At 39.1% G+C, this 22,008-nt stretch overlaps 1 protein-coding gene across 7 annotated transcripts in view; it reads right to left on the bottom strand.

Annotated features, from left to right (window-relative positions):
- The window catches only part of CCDC30 (coiled-coil domain containing 30), a 128,613-nt gene extending 106,605 nt beyond the window's left edge, over window positions 1–22,008 (bottom strand). For 2 of the 7 annotated variants that reach the window (XR_015254643.1, XM_086716661.1), the window contains exons 1-8: window positions 21,407–22,007; window positions 16,293–16,348; window positions 13,125–13,199; window positions 12,314–12,370; window positions 10,855–10,975; window positions 6,978–7,171; window positions 3,638–3,727; window positions 1,671–1,824 (exon numbers count right to left, since the gene is read on the bottom strand). Coding sequence is in view for 6 of the 7 variants with exons in the window: in XM_086716661.1 (XP_086572787.1) it covers window positions 1,671–1,824; window positions 3,638–3,727; window positions 6,978–7,171; window positions 10,855–10,975; window positions 12,314–12,370; window positions 13,125–13,133 (625 nt within the window). In the remaining variant the exon portion in view is untranslated. Of the gene's footprint in view, window positions 1–1,670; window positions 1,825–3,637; window positions 3,728–6,977; window positions 7,172–10,854; window positions 10,976–12,313; window positions 12,371–13,124; window positions 13,200–16,292; window positions 16,349–21,083 lie in introns of all 7 variants that reach the window. The other 5 variants (XM_086716658.1, XM_086716657.1, XM_086716659.1 and 2 more) reach the window with 5 other exon arrangements.

Raw genomic sequence — 22,008 nt, 5'->3', positions numbered from 1 at the left:
AGAGGATAGTTTTAAAAGTTTAAACTTTATACTAAAATAAATTATTGATAAAGCAAAGATTGAAATATAAACAATGAAACCATAAAAGCACAATAAAACACCATAGAGATGAACATTTCAGTAATCTTATAGTGATATAGAAAAGGCTTTATGCATGAAAACCTAGAAGCCATACAAAATAACTGTGTTAAACCTGACTTGATAAATATTAGCATTTCGATATAGCAAAAACTCCAACGTAATATTTAGAACCAATGAAAGGCTCATATCCAGAATACATAAAGAATTAACCAAAAAATTTTTTATTAAGTAATCTCAACACTCAGCATGGGGCTTGGACTCATGACCCTGAGATCAAGAGTTGCATGCTCCGCCAACTGGCTGACCCAGCTGACAGTCCCAAGGATATATAAAGAACTTTTACAAATTAGGGGCGCCTGGGTGGCTCAGTCGGTGGAGCATCCAACTCTTGATTTCGGCTCAGGTCACAATCTCACAGTTTCTGAGATAGAGCCCCTCGTTGGGCTCTGCACAGACAGCACAGAGCCTGCTTGGCATTCTCTCTCTCCCTCTCTCTGCTCCTCCCCTGCTCAATCTCTCTCTCCCTTTTTTTCTCTTTTTCTCCCTCTCTATCCCTCCCCCACTTGCACTCTCTCTTTCAAAAATAAGTAAACTTAAAAAAAAGAAAAAAATGAAATTTTACAAATTAATAAAAGATACCACCCAATAGAAAAATATACATGAGACTTGAGCAGGTACTTCACAAAATAGTATATTCAAATGAGCAACAACAACAATAACAACAAATTATGAGAGGGTTTTCAACTTCATTAGCCATTTGCGAAATGCAAATTAAAGCCATAACTAAGTACCACTACCCACTCACCAGAAAAGGCAAAGTTAGTAAGATAGACAATATCAAGTACTCACAAAGTCTCACACACAAGTGAGGAGAGCTTAAATTAATACAACTATTTGGAAGACAGTATGGCAGCTATCTACCAAAGTAGAATCTACATATAACCCTTTGATCCAAAAATTAGGTATATCATAGAAATGTGTCGGTAAGTCCAAGAATATTCATAGCAGCACTATTCATAATAGGCCACAGGTGGAAGCAATGTAAATATCCATCAACAGTAGAATGGCTACATAAAGTAAACTGTAGTATATTTATTCAGTGGAATATTACACAACCAGCATAAGTGAATAAACTACGGCTACATGCAATGACATGAAGGAATCTCACAAACATAAGATTGAACAAGAGAAACAAACCCAATTTAAGAATGCATATTGCCTGCAATCAAAACTCAGAAATAATGCTAAAAGTTACTTCTGAGTAAGATGTAGACCTAGAAGGAAGAAACAAAGGGGTTTTCTGGGAATTTGTTGCACAGCATGGTGTAAACTTGGGACTTAAGCATTTTGGTAGGTAGGTTATGCTTATGCTTCAGTAAAACATTTCTGGACACTGGAGAAAAAGAAGCTGTTTATCAAACTGAGATTTTTTTCCCTCAATGTACTCAAATTCTATCCTGAGAAAATGTCAATTTAATATATATAATATATAATATATACAATATAATACATAATATAATATATAATGTATCATATATAATATATAATTAAAACATGGTCAGAAATGTTCCTCTGTAACCACAACTTACCTAATTTACTCTGTTCTTTCTCCTTCCCTTGTAGCTCATCAGTGAGCCTTCGGATTTCTTCTTGGGCCATCCTTAACCTCTCTGCTACTTGTTCTGCATTTCTCTCTAGGCAGTTTTGTGATGTTTTATCTTTTTCCAGGTCTTCATTATGGGACTGAAATAAAACTATTTTTAGTCATAAAACAAAAATTACATGTACTCTTTTAACACTGTACTATTTCCTACAAGCGTCTGAAAGCTAATAAAGGAAAGTAGCAAACAATATTTCATTTATATGTATTTCTTTTATTAAGTTAAACCATATAAAGTTGGTGATATTTAGTCTTTTTCCACTATAAACGTACAACTTCATATAGTTCAACCTAATCTAAGAGATTATTATTTAAATTATATAATTTATACATATAATTATAGTAAATTAAATATGTAATTTAAATTATTGAATTATAAAAAATAGAAACTTTATCATAAAAGTGAGTATCATCTGGAAAAAAGAGAGAAAGTCATCCTCATGTATACAGTCCATAAAATACAGTTTATAAAATTCATTCACATAACGTATTTCATTTAATTTCAAAATATGCGCACACTCAAATCATGTTTACAGCTCCAGCTCCTTTTTTGCAATTGTTTTCAAAGCATTTAAAAGCTAAGAAATTCAGTCTCAATTATACCTTGCTCTTTATTTTTAAGTTTATTTTTATTTATCTTGAGAGAGAAACAGAGAGCAAGCAGGGGAAAGGCAGAGAGAGAGGGAGACAGAATCCCAGGTAGGCTCTATGCTGTCAGCACATAGCATGATACAAGGCTTGAACTCACAAACCATGAGATCATGACCTGAGCCAAAATCAAGAGTTGGATGCTTAACCAACTGAGCCACCCAGGCGCCCCTGTAATTATTTTCAAAGCATTTTAAGAGCTAAGAAATTCAGTCTCAATTATACCTTGCTTTTGATCCCCACATATGTATTAATTTATATAGTCATCATACAAATTTTTCTAAAAGATAAGAAGACAACCAAAATATCATATACATAACAAAACTACTAGTGTATCGGTATATATCCTTGCAATATTTTTTATTTATAGACATTTTTTACATAGCCATAATCCCAATCTATGTACATGTTTCTGTCTGGCTTTTTCATTTAACATTGCATGAGAAACATTTTCCCACATAACAGCGCCGATTTTGTAACAATAATTTTTAAAGTCTATATAATGTTCCAGAGTGGGTGCAACATGATTTATATAATCACTTAAACATTTGGTAGTTTCCAAATTTTGCTATTTAAAACAACACTATGAGGGGTGCCTGAGTGGCTCAGTTGGTTGAGTGACAGACTCTTGATTTCAGCTGGGGTCATGATCTCAGGGTTGCGCTGAGTGCAGAACCTGCTTAAGATTCTCTCTCTCCTTCCCGCTTGTGCACGTGCATGTGCACACGCTCTCTTTCTCTCTCTCTCTCTCTCTCTCTCTCTCAAAAAAAAAAAAATCAAAAAACAAAACAAAACAACCTGCTATGATATACAGTTTCATCCATATATATTTATCTTGGGTTACTTCCTGTGGTTAAATTCCCAGCAAATACTTTATTCACTGGATTTAGTGCTTAATAACATTTCCTCAGATCAAAAAATTTAATTCTATGAAGAGAATTGATTCCACTTAAAACAATGTGCTATATATTAAAGGACTACCCACAAAAAGGGCTCCAAACATATTTGGGAAGAAGTATGTATTATCCCAAAGTGATTTTTCAAGGGATATAACACACGCTGTTTAAATTTTGATACATTCAATAAAAATCAGTATTAACTTCTTTCTTCTCAAATTTTTGTGATGTGTTTATAATACTTGTATGCACAATTTTATAATTTTCACAGCACGAATCTATACATTTTAATATATTCAAACAAAATAGTTGGTAAAAGCTACTATTATTAAGTAAAGGATTGTTTTTTTACCTCTCTCACATTTTTTTTAGACTGCTGCACATGTTCCTGATGTTTCTCCTGTTCTCTCCGCAGAGGCTGGTGGTTTTGTTCAAAGTTCTCCTAAATAAATAACAAGAGATAAATGAAATTTACATCAATCAGTCTTCCTAAATAATGTCATTTAAATTTTTTTTTTAAAGCAAAATATAGGAGCACAGTCCAATCCATTTTGTGAGGCTAGATCATGCATTCTCAATGAGACAATATCATCCCCAAGGGAGTGAAAATTGATTCTGAGGGGGCGAAAAAAATCTTACTCTTTTTATTACAAAGCAAGATATACCTACAGTATATAAATAGAACTCCACAGTATATAAATAGAACTCTATCAGTAGTATTAAAATTTCATGGGAGAGAGATTAGGAAAAATTATCTAAATATTCTCATGATAGAGGAAATAACGAAAAATGGTTGGCTAACACTGGCTAGACAAACCTTGAGATTAAAACCCAACAAAAATAACAGGAGAAAGAAAAATCACAGGGCAATCGTCTTACTCATAAACATAGATGTAAAAATCTTAAACAAAATTTTATCAAATCTAAGCTAGTAATATCTAGAAAGGATAATATATAATGAACAAGCTGGATTTGCCCCAGGAATGCAAAATAGGTTTAACATTAGAAAAATAAATCAACAAAATTCTCACATTAACAGATTAAAGTTCTAAATTATTTCATCATCTCAGTGGCTATAAAAAAATATTTAAAATACTTACCACTGGTTTCTAATAAAAACTCTTAGCAAACTAGGAATAAGAGTATAAATAATGAATAAACAGTACCATTTGAAACAAAACCTTCAGCAAACATCATACTTAATAGTGAATCATTGAATACTTTCTCTGATATCAATAACAAGACAATAATACCAGATAATACCAGTGACAAGATGAATTTCAAGATAATACTAGAGAGCCTAGCCAGTATAAGGCAAGAAAAAGAATTAAAAGGAATAAGGACTGAAAAGGAAGAAACAGAAGTATTCTTCTTAGGTAATATGATTGTACAGGTAGAAGATACTTTAGATCTTTAAATTACTTACTAAATTGAACGAGAGGGGAGCCTGGCTGGCTCAGTCAGTGGAGCATGTGACTCTTGATTGTGGGGTTGTGAGTTTAAGCCCCACATTGGGTGTGAAGCCTACTTAAGAAAATAAACAAGGGGCACCTGGGTGGCTCAGTCAGTTAAGTGTCCAACTCTTGAATTCAGCTCAGGTCATGATCTCACAGTTCGTGAGTTTGAGCCCCATGTTGGGCTCTGTGCTGGTGGCACAGAGCCTGCTTGGGATTCTCTCTTTCCCTCTCTCTCTCTGCCCCTCCCCTGCTCAGTCTCTCTGTCTCTCTCTCTCTCTCAAAATAAATAAGTAAATATTTTTAAAAATAGAGAAAAAAATATTTTAGAAATAAATAAATAAGTAAAATGAATGGAAATTTTTAGCAACAATCCTAGGTATAGGCCAATATGTAAAATAATTATACTTCCAAATACCAGCAAAAGATAATTAGAAAATTAAATTCTTTTAAAAAAGATAGCATTTGCTATTAATAGCATCCAAAAATACGAAGTACCTAGGAATACATGTAACAAAGAGTGCAAGATTTTGTAGGGAAAATCATAAAACTTTACTGATATACTTTTAAAAATACATGGAGAGATATTCCATGATCACAGATCACATCAATATTTTAAGATAGTAAATTCCTCTTAAACTGATTTATAGATTCAATACAACCAAAAATCAAAATCTCAGATTTTGTAATAACATGAATCAACTCGTTACTCTTTCCTCTTAAAATTATTTAGTGACTCTCCAGACCTTCTACACCCAAGTCCATTATCTATGCATTCCAAATGTTTCTATGCCTCAGGGCGCTTGGCTGGCTCTGTCAGCGTAGCCTACAGCTCTTCATCTTCGGGTTGTGAGTTTGAGCCCTGCATTTGGGTGTAGAAATTACTTAAAAATAAAATCGTTTAAAAAATGATTTTATGCCTCTACTGTGATCCAGGAACATTGCTGGGTGCTAAGTACAAACTTCAGTTCAGCATATGAGTCTCACCATGATGTGGTTCCTGAAAATATCTCCAGCCACATCTCTTAGCATTCACTCACATGAACCAGTATGCATTATACACTGTTTCCCCTGCCAGCAATGCCTTTCCCAGCTGCTTTATGAACACCTATTCAGCTTTCAAAATCCTACTCAACACCTCTTCTGGAAGGCTTTTCTTGTCCCCTAACCCATCACATCTGACTCAGCCCTTCCTCTGAGTTTCCCTAGCCTTCTGTGCCTTTATCATGGGACTTTCCACACTGAACTGTAACCACTGGCTTTTTTTCCTTCCTCCATTAGCTTGTAAGTTCCTTGGAAGTCCAAATCATGTCTGACTTGACTTTGTTTCTACATCCACTGGCACAGATCCTGGCACATGGAATGTTATCAATAAATAAAAACAATAATGTTAATTAATACTCTGGTTTCTTTTCAGATGGCATAAATCTTTTACCTTGTACTACAGATTTTTGTGGAGAAAAAGTCTCCTACAATAATGCTAATAAATGTGTGAGGTACTATTCTAGAGACTTATATATGTTATTTCATTTTCATGATCACCTTGTGGAATAGTTGAGTGGATCTCAGATTTTATTAATGAGAAAATCAAGGTTCACAAAAGGTAACTTGTGCAAAGTCATACCATAAACAAGTAGCAGGGGAAGTCCACCCCAATCTAAAACCTTTATTCTTTTTTTGTTTTAAAGTTTATTTTGAGAGAGAGAGAGAGAGAGCGAGAGCGAGAGCGAGCGAGCATGTGAGTAGGGGAGGGGCAGAGAGAGAGGCGGGGAGAGAGAGAATCCCACAGTGGGGCTCAGACTCAGGCAGAAGCGTGAGATCATGACCTGAGCCAAAATCAAGAGTCAGGGGCACCTGGGTGGCTCAATTGGTTGGGTGTCCGGCTTTGGCTTGGGTCATGATCTCACAGTCCGTTGAGTTCAAGCCCCACGTCGCACTCTGTGCCGACAGCTCGGAGCCTGAAGCCTGCTTTGAATTCTGTGTCTCCCTCTCTCTCTGCCCCTTCCCCACTCACACTCTGTCTCTCTCTCAAAATAATATAAAAAACATAAAAAAAAAATTAAAAAAAATCAAGAGTCAGACCCTTTACTGACTGAACCACCCAGGTGCCCTAAAACTTATATTCTTAAGCATTATTAAAACTGGCTTCCTTATAATTTAATGAATGAATGATTGAAAAAACAAATACTAAAAGACTGGCCTGCCTCTTATTCAATTACTTAGTTAATTTCAGAATACCTGGGGATGTTCTTTCAGGAATTTACTGGTCATACACCGTTGTGACTCTGGCTTTGGGCCCCGGGCTTCCAGTTTCTGCAAGAGTGTACTTCTTTCTACCAGTAAGTATGCAATCTGTTCACTGGGGCTGCTCAGAGCTATTTCAGATAAGCCCTCTTGATACAACATTTCTTCAACCTCTTTTATTTGCACTTCTGTTCGGAAGAAATAACAAATACAAGACTATTAAAAGAAATGCAGGCAAATAATTGCTGTTATATGATGTTAAATGTGTTCTTAATTACACAGCAAATTAATTTTAAAAATCAGTTATACTGTTACTACCACTCTTCTTTCTATCTGTCCAGGGTGTTTGCAAACTTTCAGAAATAATAACAAAAAAAAAATGGGAAAAGGTTCTCAAAAATGGTAGGTATTCTTACTATTGGATAACTTTAAAATTCGTTGTTGTTTTATTGAGTGCTTACTATGTGGCAGGTATTGTACTAAGCATTTAAGATAAATTTATCTCATCTAATCCTTGCAAAAGCCACTGAGGTAGGAAACATGATTATCTCATTTATGGGACAAGGATGCAGGCACCGACAAGCCAATTAACTTGCATGACATTACGCAACAAGTCCTACCAAAATTCTTGGTGATTTCAACATTCAGATAGATTATTGTAGTGCCCTGGCTTCTCAGTCTGTTTAGCAACTAACTTCCAAAGAGTCCTCTATGCCATCTCATTCTCTACTCCCATAGTAATTCTATGGGAGTCATTAGCAGCAACTCCCCAGTCGCAATTTCAAGCATCCCATTCTCCAATCACCCCTTCCTACGTACTTCTAGTAGCTGGATGTCAGCAAGTTTTTGGCCATACTGGTAACTATAATCCACTGACTTGAAACACTGCTCAATGTTCCTTACCCCACTCTTGTTCTCACTTTCTTAACTAGCTTAGATTCATCCAATCAGTTCATTGTTATCATCACTCTCTTGAAACATTCACAACTCCCATGCCCCTCTTTCCTTCCATTATACTTGGTTGACAGAATTCCAGCCTGTTTAAGTCCAACCCTTCAGCCCTACTGCACCTCACTCCAGAAGCTGAATGTTGCTGGAGAAAACTGCACAGCCAGTGCTGATTGGTTTCACTCTCACTTCATGTCTACTCGCCTCAAGTGAGTCCTTATTGCCCAGCAATCCTCCCACAATTCCCCAGAATTCTCTCTCATTTTCTTATATTTTCTAGAGCTCTAGACCACTATTTCATTCCTCTCTCTCCTCAAGTCTCCAACAGCTCCTTCCCTGCCCTCACTCTCCGCTGAATACCCTGCTTCTTATTTCACGGAGAAAAAAAGCACACTCCAAAGACAGCTTCCATGATCTTTCAAAGATTCCAAAATCTTTTAAATCTTATAAATCTCTTGTGCAATTTAACAAACTATCCTTGCTCCTAACTCTCCCCTCGTGCACTGGATCCCATTCCCACTTATCTCAAAGACCACATGCTTGCAGCTGACTCCTCTCTTGATTGCCCCATCAAGCTTTCTTCCCAACTTAGCGTTGTAATTATCTTCAAGACATGCTATCATATCTCCCACTAAAAACAACAATGAAAACAATAAGAAATCTTCCTTCAATCTCATATCCCTCTCCAGCTTCTACACAACTTCCTCACTCTCCTTTACAGCACAGCTTCAAGAAGGGATCAACCATTGCCATGTCCCCTCTTCCTCTCCTACCACTCTTTCCTGAGTTCACTGCAAGCAGGCTTTCATACCCACCACTCCACAGAAGCAGCTCTTGTCAAAGTTACTGATGACCTTCATGTGACCAAATCCTATAGCGAATGATCTGTCCTTGTTCTACATATCCTATCAGTGATGTCTGACCTACTTGTTCACATCCTTTCCTTGAAACGCTGTCGTCCTTTCTCTCTGGGACCCCACACTCTGCTGGTTTTCCTCCCACCTTGCGGGCCACTTCTTCACAGACTCCTTGGCTAATTTCTCACCTTTTCAGCCTCTAAACATAGGAATGTCCCAGGGCCCATCCCCGAATCCTCTTTTACTCCCCAGATAATCCCTATAGTCCCAAGGCTTTAGGTTTGGCTATATACTGATGACTCCCAAATTCACAGCTGCAGCTTGTGGTGCCTTCCAAACTCACACAGTTGTCTACTTGACATTCCCACTTGGATGTCTACTACATGCATCAAAATGTACATGTCTAAAAGCAAGCTCTTTACGGTCTTCCTCAAATGGGATTTCCCATAGTCTCCCCCACCTGAGTAGCTGGAACTCTAATATTCCAAATGCCCAGGCCAGAAAGCTTTGGGACACCAGTGATTTCCCCGATTTTCTCCCACCCAACATTACGTCCATTATCTAGTCATATTAGCTCTATCTTCAACCTTCAATTATATAAGCTTTTCTGGAGTAATTAAGTTTTATGTTCCCCAAACAAACAAACTTGTATTTTGTAAAGTGCTCACTAAAAATAATAGCGCTTCTTGAAAAAAACAGATTGGTATAGACCATTCTAAATCTCTGTCATTGTGTAACTAGAGTGCTATAAAAAACACTGACAATCCTTATAATTATACTGGTACATTAAAAGAGTCACATCAAATTCCATCAAATATAGAAATACTATAGTAAACATAGGGCTTTATCTTCTTTTTAAAAACCAGGCTTGCTGTAAAGGTGAGCTAAAAGAGCTGAGTCTGTGGAGTTATGGAAACAAAGGCAAAATGCACAAAGATTAGGGATATCTTTACAATAAGCACTTCCAAGGAGAAACATGTGGCCAAACTGAGGCCAGAAGAATAATGTGGGACAAATGAGTTTCATGTGTAAACTCTAAGGCTTGCTTGCTGGTAAGCCAAAATCATTAACATGCTGGGGGAAACTGTATATGAACTTCTGCCTTGAAATGACATAATTCCCCTATTTACCAATCCTTCAAAAGCTAATTTATGCTGGCAGCAGGACATACACATCTTCTGTTTCTCATGGAATGGCAGCTTAGAGCCCTGAACAACACTTCTGCTGAGAATAGCTAAAAATGCCAGAAGAAAACTTAAAACTCTTAAAATGCAACCACTATACAAACAAAAATAGAACACAAACTATTAAGCCAGCAGAAGGAAACTCAGTATATTCAATGCAAAACAAGAAATGAAAATAAACAAGAGTGTAGTACATAGGAGATATATCCTGTGATTAACTCAACTTTTCCATCTGAGATTCAAAATAAAGAAAAAACTTCCATCAGCAGACCCTCATGAAAGGAAGTTCTAAAATGAAAAAAAAAAAAAAAAGATTTCAAATAGAATATCTGAGATGCAAGGAAAAATGCTGAGTACAGAAAATAATTAATGTGTGGTAGATATAATCACTGACCATATATAATAATAATATCTAATTTGTGAGGTTAAACAAAACAGAATATTCTAAAGGGGTCCTATCTGTATCTTCTTTTGTAGCTTTGTAGTACTTAAATATTTTCTGAGACCATAATATGCTAGGTACTTTACAGGGCAGGTGTGATGGGGAACACAGAAATCACTAAGACCAGGGCAAGATCTCTGCCCCAGAGGAGCTGACACAGGTCACTAGGACAGTGTGGTAAGTGCTCTAATAGAGGCTGAAGGAAATGACCATCCTGTGCTCTCTCACACACATTTCAGACTATTTCACAACAGATAATTTAAAAAGACCAGGCAGAAAATACACCCAAAACATTATAAGTACTTTTCTTGGAGTGGAAGACATATAGTGATTTTCCCCTTCCTTCTTTTATACATTTTCCAATTTCCTATAATTGTCGCATATTACTTTCAGAATTAGAAAAAAAATTAACTTTATATTTTTATAAAAGGAAAAATTACCCTGTTTCGGTTGGAGCACTTTAACTTCATGTCTAAACTGTTTGTTTTCCTTTTCACAACCGTGAGACAATGTTTCTCTTTCCTCTGTTAAGGTATGGACACGGTTTGCATACTTTTCCATCTAAAAAGAAAATAATACATTTTTTTTACTGTTAGTCCATGGATCATATAGTACCCCATATCAAGTCTATGAAGTGAAAGAGTCATGAAGAGATCACTATACTCTTGTGTCTATAATCTAAGAAATAGGCAGAAAATTCAGCTTTCCTTAAGTGTGGGTCTCCCTCCCTAAACTTCCTTCCAGCTGTTTTATGTTATCAGTCATTGTTTCCCATAGATATGACGATATATCACCACAGATTTCTGGGACAGTCACAGTCTCTACTTTTTTTTTTTTTCCATTAACATATCAGGTTTTAAATCAAGTTGCCTTATCTATAGTTTAGGGAATATAGTCATGATACTCATAAACAGAGAAAAATCTCCACAATAATTGTTTATACTCCTATGCTAACAATGATGATTAAGAAGTCTGAAATCTTAATAGAAGACTGCATTAAAATAAATTATTGAGTATTAAAAAGATAGCTTCTGGTTCATATGGCAGCTTCACAACAGGTACTTTTATGTGGCTCATAATAATAGATTAAAAGCTAACTCGATGCTCTGGGTACTGTACTAAGGACATCAAATATTTACTTTTCACCACAATCCTATGAAACTGTTATCCTCCCCCTTTGTAGGGGAGGAAGAAGGTGGCTGGACTCCAAGGGGTTTGCTGTGTCATGCAGGATTGAGTAAGAGGAGGAGCTAGACCTCACACTCAGCAGGCCAACCCAGAGGCTAAGCTCTTACCTACTGTGCCAAATTGCTTAGAGATAGACTACCAAAGTAACTGAATTTAGTTTTACTGAATTGTGAGGACAACTCCTCACAATACAAACACAAAAAGCTGAGTGGTATAGTAGAGGTAACAGAGCACTGCCACCCAACTTAATAACTTTCTGCTAATCTTCAATGTCTTTCTCTTCAAAATGGCAGGAACAACCCTACCTATTTCTAATAATAACACCTATAATTTATTGAATACTTGCTAGGTGTCAAGTATGTGTGTGTGAAATGTTTTGTGTGCTTTAACCTCACATGTACTTGTAAACTTCACAAATCTCTTTGAAGAAGCTATTATCATCCCCATCTTACAGGTGAGGAATTTCAAGTTCAAAGAAGTGAAGTAACTTACCCAAGGTTACACACAAAGACAGTACTAAAGGCAATGCTTCACCCCCTTGTGCCTAATGTTAAAGTTCATGGTCTATTATTGGTCTATTATGCTATAGATAATAATAGCATCGTCTATTATGCTATCCTGCTTTTGTTCTAAAGGAGCTGCATTCTTCTTTGAGTTTGGAAATAAAATTGTCCTCTAAGAGTTAAATTTAAAAATCAGTAAGTTGCATACCTGAGCTGAGATGATGAAACACAGCAGAGTGATTTCCAAGCAATCTGAATTTCTTAACTTGTTTAAAGAAAGAATACGTCAGAAAGTATGTTGATCAGTATTGGAAACATCAAAAAGAGTGATAAGAAAGACAAAAGATGTCATTATCTACTCATCTAAGGGCTGGGGACCCTGGTTCTAGTCTATAACAGGTCCAGAAGTAAGGGCAGGTATAGATTAGCCCTCTTGTGGAATTCAGGCTATCTTAGCCAGTGCTATAAAAATTTAGAATGATTTGTTCAGCGAGTAAACATCTGTAACCAAACATCTGTTTGGCTTCCCATGTAGTGTACCTGCAGGGAAAGAATCCATCAGCCACAGGACATGTATGTCTCGTTCCTGTGACAATTATGTTTCTTACCGTCAGTTAGTAAGCTGGTATCTATTTGTCTATAAACTTCTTTGTGAGTGTGGTTAATTCAAGATCATCTTTGAGAAACAGATCCTCTTACAGAACACTGACTACTCAGGTTTCTAAGCCTACAAGCAAGAGAGTCGGCTGGAGGGTGGGTTATTGAAACAAAGATAATGAAAGCCACCTTGAGCAGACCTGTTGGGATCTTCAGCCATTCATTTCTGGGTAACATCCTGTACGTGTACTCTACTGGAAACCAATGCAGACTGTTGGCATAGTTCATGAAAAAAATTATACTTGTGAGTGCTTTGCAAACTACACAGTAATATTCAAATGTTGGTTTTTAATGTGTCAGCTTAATGAAGGACAATGAACAAAACCACAGGTATCTTAAAACTTTATGTTATTAGCTCTTACTTCTTTCATTGCTTCCGTGTGCTTCACTGTAAGCTCTTCTAAATTTCTGGTAGCAGTGCTCAGCCTGTCTTCATTCTGGAATAAACAAAATAGAGTGGTTCTTCTGTAGCAACAAGGGGTCCAATCCCTTCTTTGTCAAGATGGTGAAGTACGTATTCTAACTGCACTTGTGCCTTGGTGGAAGAGATGAGCATATGTGTATGTACACACACACACACACACACACACGCACACACACAACTGAGCATGCAAGAAATCTGATATGTATATACACCCAGAGTTAGTCTCTGTACAAAGTGTAATTTAGTTCTGTTAATTAATGGGTATGTTATCCAGTTATGATGAACACTTACATGAAGTAGCCAACAACACAAAGAAAATTAAAGTTTCAAACAGCTTTATAGTATCTCTAAAATAAGAAATGATGAAAAAAAGAAATGATGACATTATATATATATATATATATACACACACACACACACACACACACACAATACAAATGTGTGTTTAAAAAAAATACACACTTTTCTGTATACCCAGTTCTGAAGTTTATAATTTAGTAATCTGAAAATCGCCCAAAGGCCCCTTGCAAAATTATAAATTCCAAAGAAGCGTCCTCAGTTGAATTTGAGAGATACAGGGACTCCTCTGGAAGCTAGACCGCATACTGCTCCTGTGCCATCAAGGAATTATTGTGCTCGCAGTATATGGCTTATAATTTCTGGTGACTTCTAAATCATTCAGCTCTCTTCCAAAACTTCCTGATATAAGCCTGCCATCAATATAATCTTTAGCTTTTTCAGCTCAAAGTAGTCATGCTACAAAACAGTTTACACTATAATAGTAGGTGAAACATAGATTCCCGCTTGCTGGAGTTGTTTGTATTTGTGTTACTAGAACCTCCAGCTGTGAATCAGACTTGCTGTTAAAATGAAACACAACTTTTAACCAAGTTAATCTGACCCAAATTGTAGTGATATGCATAATTATTACTGTACTGCAGACAGTCCACAGAAATAATACTGTTTTGTTTTTTTAACAGCAAAATCATATTTTTTTATTATTTTTCTCCTTTCTTGCTATGCTCTTCAGAGTCTTATCATTTTCACATTAATAGTTTTAATGGACAATATAGAATTCTAATTATCATCTGAATCTCACACAGGAAGAAAAAAGGACCCAGGTCTGGATCTTTGTACCCTATGTGTCCTCCTCATCGCTGACAGCTAAAAATCTTGTCATGCTCCTCTCCCCCACACTCCCATCATCTGGTTCCCATTCACATTCTCCTTCTCCCTTTTTAAGGCTAAATAATATTCTAGTTCCTGTCTGTGTGTGCACTCATGTGTTTACATTTTGTTTATTCACTCATCTGTAATGAACATTTGGGCTGTTTCCACCTTTCAACTGGTGTGAATTAACAGTTCTGTGATCATGGGTATACAAATATCCATTTAAGTCCCTGCTTTCAATTGTTTTGGGTATATACCTAGACGTAGAATTGTTATCATATAATTCTGTTTAACTTTTTGAGGAGCTGCTGTACTGTTTTCCAAAGCAGCTGCACCATTTTATGTTCCCACCATGCAATGTAGAAGGGTTCCCATTTCTCCACATCTTTGACAACGTTTGTTATATTTGTTTTATATATACAGTGATATATATCATAGCCATACTAACGGGTGTGAGGTGACTGCTCTCTTAAACTATAATTGTTTTACAACGACAGTGAGACTTTAGTCCCTGGACCATTACCTCTCTCAAACTACCAGATATTTTTGGCTTTTCCTGCCAAGCCTGGACCCAACAGTTGATCATTTCAACCTCTCATCAATGTCCCCCCTTATCTTGCTCCTTGCCCCACCTTTCCTGAAAATCCTAGCCCTAGAAAAGTTCAACCATTTGCCTTTTCTACATCTATTTTAGTTTGCTGAGTGCTGGTATGGAAAAATAAAACAAGCAAGCCGACTGAAGCCACTACAAATTCATGGCTGCAGCCTGAGACAAGCTTCTCGGCTACTAGATCATTCTATGCATTCTTTACCAGATTCTGTTACCATTTCACTCAGTAGCTATTCAGAACTTTCATCTCTCCCATCAAACTCCAAGTCTTACCTCTCCTCTATTTTGGCAGATGATCTTGTCTCCCACAGCACTAGCAAAACTAGGGTCATCATATAACTTTGTCAGCTTCTTCCCTTACAGCAAGGTACTAGCCTTCATCATTAGAGACCTTGTTCTCTTTCCCCCTCAGTGGAGGAGATTTCCATCCTCCTGACCAAAGCAAATTTCTTCACCTGTGTTCTAGATCCTGTCCCTATGGCTTCTTCAAGAAAGCTTTTCTTTTCTGTATACTCATTATCTCCTTCTCTACTGATCTCTCGCCCTTTGCTCAAGATGTTTGTCTTAAAAATAAAGATACAAAAATAACCCTCCTTTGACCCCACCACATTCCTCAGAAGCTACTGTCCTCCTTCTAATTTGTCTTCCCCTCCTCAAATAACTGCATTTTGGCTTCTGTTCTTACTACTATACTCAAAATATCAGTTACCAATGGGCACCTGGGTGGCTCAGTTGATTGAGCTTCCGACTTCAGCTCAGGTCATGATCTCACAGTTCACGAGTTTGGATCTCACGCCAGGCTCTGTGCTGACAGCTCAGAGCCTGGAGCCTGCTTCGGATTCTGTATCCCCCTCTCTCTCTGCTACTCACCACTCATGCTCTGTCTCTCTCAAAAATGAATAACTGTTAAAAATTTTTTAAAAAATCAGTTACCAATAACCTTCAAAATGCCAAATTGGACATGTTTCTGTAACTTTTATATATGATCTCTCTGCATTATGTCCACTCCTATCTTGAAAGTGTTTCCCTTCTCTGTTCTGTGACATCACTTTCTCCTGTTTTTACTCTTACCTCTCTGACCTTTCCTTCTCTGTTTTCTTCCGGGGCTCCTCTTCATCCACAGCCCCTTGAGATGCTGCCATTCCTAAGAACTCTGCCTTTGGCTCTCTGCCTTTCTCACTACTATGGTCATTAACAGCTTGGGTATAGGAGTCTGACACATCTTGAAACCCTGCCTCCACCACTTTCTGGTTTCATGACTAGGCAAGTCACCTAACTTCTTTAAACTTTGGTTTCCCCCCAAAGTGGATTAATAATAATGCCTACCTCATGGGATTGTTAGCATTAAATAATAATCCATCTCTGTGAAGCTCCAGATCTATCTAGAAAAAATGGGAAGAAACAGAAACACACTGAAGTTAGAACAAACACAAGTGCATGTGGCAAAGACTGCGCTTTGTCCTCCAATATTTATTCTTCCCTTTCCCGCAGCGTAAGATAATCTGGTTTCCCGAATGATCACACGTCTGCCCGCCTTACTGCTAGATACAGCCATGTGACTAAGTTCTGATCAATGGGATGCAAGTGGAATTGTGTGCCACCTCTAGGAAGTGCCCTGAAAGGAACAGGATTCCCCCTTCCTCACTCGTTCTTCCATTCCACTGGCTGGAGTGCACACAAGATAGCTGAAGTTCGAGCAGCCATCCTGGACACCATGGGGTAGAAGCCACATGCCACAGATAATATACTATCATGAGAAAAGAAATCTGTGAATCTCTGACAATTTCAAGATGTCTGGACTGATTTCTTCTTGACTCTTATTTGGCAGAAATAAATTTCTATCTTTCTCCAGCCATTTTTATTTTGAGCTTTCTGACCCTCATGGCCAACCAATCCAAACTACTACAGGAGGGTTACTTAAAGAATAAAACACAAGGGCATACACTGGAAAATAAATATAACTACATAGGAGCTGGATATGGAACTGTGCAGCGCATCCTGGACTAGACTGGAACTAGTCTAGCCTGACCCATGAGGTCTTTCGGCTCTGTCGTTTCCACATGAATCTGCCCCCATTTGCTAGCTTTTCTACATGGATGGGACTTTCTCTGCCTGCTCATCGGCCAGGCTAAAAACAGCCATTCACATGTTAAGCCTATCTAACTTTTCAGATAAGTCATTTCTGTTCTTTATCTTTTAGTTCAAATTCATGAAAGAGGGATGATTATTTTTTGCTCACCCAATGAACTGTGCCCCCCTCTCCAAAGTTAGTTGTATAATCCTCATTCAGTCCATTGTGACTAGAATGGGTTGGAAGTAGGGGTATAAATACAGCCACCAAGGTCTCCTCTTTTAAAAACTTTTTTAAATGTTTATTTGTTTTTTGAGAGAGAGAGAGAGGGTGAGAGAGAGAGAGAGAGAGAGAGAGAGAGAGAGAGAGAGAGAACGAGCAGGGGAGGGACAGGCAGAGAGGGAGACACAGAATCTGAAGCAGGCTCCAGGCTCTGAGCTGTCAGCACAGGGCCAACACAGGGCTTGAACTCACAGAGTGCCTCATGCATGACCAGAGTCACGGACCCTTAACCGACTGAGCCACCCAGGTGCCCCAACCAAAGTCTACTCTTTAAGCAAGGATTGCTGGAAAGGTACAAATTCCAAAGAAGAGGATGTAGGCTAGGAAGGCAATCTAAAATGAGTCTACTATTTAAGACCAATGCGTATCTAATTGTCTGATGAACAACTCAGTTTGAACAATCCACTCATCTTTCCTTTCCACCTGCTCTGCCTTCTGTATTCAATAGTTAATAAAATCACCATCAATATAGTTTCCTAAGCCAGGAACCTGGGAGGCATCCATGGCCCTGCCTTCTTATTTATCCCACTCTCATTAACAACCAGTCCCTGAATGTGTAGATTCTCCCTCTTATCTAACGGTGCTGCCTTAGTGTAGGCTCTCCTCATTTACTGTCCAGTTTATTGTATCCGTAACTGATGTCCCTGCTGCCAGGCTGGCCCCCATCCACAGCCCTCAGACTGACCGTTCTGAATGCAAATCACTTGCTGCTTATCATTTGCAGTGCTTTCAGGAAGAGTTCAACCCCTTAGCTTGGCACCAGAGATTCTTCACAACCTGGTTCCTGCCTGTCTCTATAGCCTTGTCTTCCGCCACACCTTGACATTAGCCTTCCATGCCGGTACACTCACTGATCCCCCTCATGCTGCTGATTATTTCCATGACTTTGAACATTTGGGCCCCTCTGCCTGTTCTGCTATGACATCCCAGAATGCACATTTTCCCAGGGGATTTACTGGGACTCAATGGAGATTGAAAACTCTAAAAAAGCAGACCTTAAAGCAATATAAATCCATTATTTGAATTATAAATGCTCTGACATCTAAACTGTGCCTCAAATTACCCACATATCAAAGCACACACAACTATTCTCTACAAAGTAGATACTGAATAAATGCTCATTAAGTATCTTAAAAACTTTTAGGGGCCCCTCAAAACTTCCAGATGTAAAGAATGAGTTGGTAAAGCTGTCAAAGCAAGCTGAGACAGAGAAAAGGGATTTTAAATGGAACGAGGGCAAGAAGAATGGGTGTAGATTCATCGCTTCTCGTTCTTATTTCCCCTACAGGTGCCCTCAAACTACGGTGAAGGGGCCAGGACCACACCTTGTGCTACAGCACATCTTTTGGCTCCGAGCGAAAGATGAGGTTGGGATCTCATGGTCTTAGAATGACATTAGGAAACAAACGTAAATAGCATGGCCACAAAAACTGGAATATCCAGATAGGCTACTCACCCTAATCCTTCTTTCTTCCTTCTACACAAATACAATTTAAAAATTATAGACATCTTGGGCTGCCTGGATGGCTCAGTCGGTTGAGCGTCTGACTCTTGATTTCAGCTCAGATCATGATGTCATGGTTTGTGGGATTGAGCCCTGCATTGGGCTCCGTGCTGAGAGTGCAGAGTCTGCTTCAGATGCTCTCTCTCCCTCTCTCTCTCTTTCTGCCTCTCCCCCACTCATTCTCTGTCTCTCAAAATAAATACACATTAAGAGAATTATAGGGGTGTCTGGGTGGCTCAGGTGGTTAAGCATCCAACTCTTGGTTTTGCCTCAGGTCATGATCTCATGGTGGTGGGACTGAACCCCTCGTTGGGCTCCACACTGGGTGCGCAGCTTGCTTGAGATTCTCTCCCTGTCCCTCTGCCCTTCCCCTGCTTGCGCTGGCACGTGCATGCCCCCTCCCCCCCCCAAATTGAAAGCAATGTTTAAATGCTTAAAATATAAAATTAAGAGAAAAGGAAAGTCAAAGTGTACACTATCATTACAGCTATGTAAAAATGCACACACATGAGCAAGGACTGACCCAGAAGAGAAAAATAAACTTGATACGTTAGGGCAGGGTTTGTCAACCTCAGCATTGTTGACACTTGAGCTGAATAATTCTTTGTTGTGGGGGGATATTCTTTTTTTTTTTTTTTTAATTTTTTTTTTTCAACGTTTATTTATTTTTGGGACAGAGAGAGACAGAGCATGAACGGGGGAGGGGCAGAGAGAGAGGGAGACACAGAATCGGAAACAGGCTCCAGGCTCTGAGCCATCAGCCCAGAGCCCGACGCGGGGCTCGAACTCACGGACCGCGAGATCGTGACCTGGCTGAAGTCAGACGCTTAACCTCCCTAGCTGTGACAACTAAAAATGTCTCTATCCATTGCCACACATCTCTTGGGGAGCAAGATCACCCCCTGGGTTTAGAACTACTGTGCAGGGTGAAAGAAAAGTTTTTAAAAGTTACTGTTTGGATGCCTGGCTGGCTCAGTCAGTAGAACATAGGACCCCGGATCTGGGTGTTGTGGGGTTGTGAGTTTCTTTTTTTTTTTTTTTATTTTTTTTTTATTTTTAAAAAAAAATTTTTTTAACGTTTATTTATTTTTTTGGGACAGAGAGAGACAGAGCATGAACGGGGGAGGGGCAGAGAGAGAGGGAGACACAGAATCAGAAACAGGGTCCAGGCTCTGAGCCATCAGCCCAGAGCCCGACGCGGGGCTCGAACTCACGGACCGCGAGATCGTGACCTGGCTGAAGTCGGACGCTTAACCGACGGCGCCACCCAGGCGCCCCTGGGTTGTGAGTTTCAAGCCCCACGCTGGGTATAGCGATTACTTCAAAATAAAATCTTAAAAAAAAGAGTTACTTTTCAATGTTGCCATCATGTTTGTTCAGTATATACATTTTGGAAGGGAAAGGTAAACCCCTTGCGATATAGCATCTAACACTCTTTTTCAAAAGTTAGAACTTATCCATTAAATGTGAACAACTGAAAAAGTTTCAGAACTTCTACCCCCCCCCCCCCCCCCCAATCTATTATAGAAGAGAAAGCTGAACTTCTCAGTGTTTGGAAACTTGACCTGGCTGTAAGTATGAGATATCATAAATAAGTGTCATAATTTAATTGACCTGAGAAATAAAAATATCCAAATCATTCTGGCTCCCAAAATACCCTCTCAAAGTGTACACTTTGCATATATTCAAAATGGTTTACATTTAAATCTGAATACTGAGAAAGAAATAGTAAGACTCAACAAGGAACACATACTTTAAGACAATTTAAATAAAGTTTTCCAACTAAAAGGAAATTGCACTGGCTCTAAATGAAACTCACTCTATTTTTAAGGTCCTATGTTCCAGTCTTTTAAGGACCACTAAGAGTGCTCCTTTGCCAAAAATATTTATTTTCAACCACTCCTCGTCATTTCTGTTTCTTGGCTCACATAGCAAAGAACGCCTTCTAGTTAAGAAACTGACATGAAGAGAAGGCACAAGAGATGCTGTTTCAAGCATCTCCTCTCCAGAAAATTCTATCGTATCAAGGCATTGAATTCATATGGGCTTATGAAAGTTGAAATCCTGTTACATGATCATCCTGAATGATCTTTTCACATGCATGAAAGAATCGTGTATACCTAACATAGTATTCACTTGAGCCAGGAACAATCTTCTTTCTTTATATAAGCCTGGGACCGGCCTAAAAATGCATTTTGGTTGTTTTCCCCTCCACTTTCAAAACACACTAGGCTTGCAGAAATTTACTGTTTGTATTTACCAATGTGCGCTTCTCCATGTTAGTCTCTAGTTTACCCAAGACAGGAAGCTTGCCACAGTGCAGAGAAACAGAGAAAATCTTCCAAATGATCCCAGAGCTGCAGAATGTGGAATACTTAGCTACCCAAAGCATTGTAGTAGGAAAGCAGAGGGAGGTGGTCTATAGATGGCAGAGGTGGTGGAGACGAATGGACATTCAGTGACGCGCAGCGTGGACAAGAAAGGGTGAAAATGGCTGTGGAATGAGCAGGATGAGAAAACTGGCACTCTGGGTGATGAGAGAAATGGATGAGGTTGTAGCTGGAAAGGCAGAAAGTAACTGACTTGATGACGTCTGATGCTGAAGATACAAAAGGCCTCCAGAGCTTCATCGGGAATTAAGGTTCCGCATGATGAACCTAAGGCGAAAAGGCAGAAAACAGCCTACAACCAGGGGAAGCCGTGACTCCGAGGACTTCGTCCGGGCCGGGACCTTCAGGCGCGGCTGGCGGTGCAGGGCCGAGTCTTCGCCTGGGCGGTGGGAAAAGGAACGCCCGCCTAGCTGACTGACGGGGTTCCAAGCTCTCTCTCAGCAAGACAGGCAGCCTAAACCTAAAGGCCTGGGGCGGCTGGGTCCCAGGAGACGGGCGAGCCCTTCTTCAGGCGGTTTCACTCCAGCCCGCGACTACAAAGGCAGAGCTACGACAGGCTCTCCTGTTTCAGGCCATACTGGGGAGACGAACGGGAAAGACGTAGAATGCTGAAAAGGGACGGGGAGTAGGCGCTTTCCTCCTCGGGGCTGAAGCGGGAACAGGGGGAACCTCAGGAACCAGGTCGGAAATTGTCTTTTGGAGAGTCCCGAGTCGCACGGCTCCTCCACCGCTGCTCCGCTGCCAGCCGCAGGTGCCTTCTCAGGCCGGAGCGTCATAGCAACCGCGCTGGCCGCA

The sequence above is a fragment of the Puma concolor genome, chromosome C1 (assembly GCF_028749965.1).
Source record: "Puma concolor isolate L17-30 chromosome C1, mPumCon1.1.hap2, whole genome shotgun sequence".
Taxonomy (NCBI): domain Eukaryota; kingdom Metazoa; phylum Chordata; class Mammalia; order Carnivora; family Felidae; genus Puma; species Puma concolor.
This window is presented reverse-complemented; position numbering and strand designations above follow the sequence as displayed.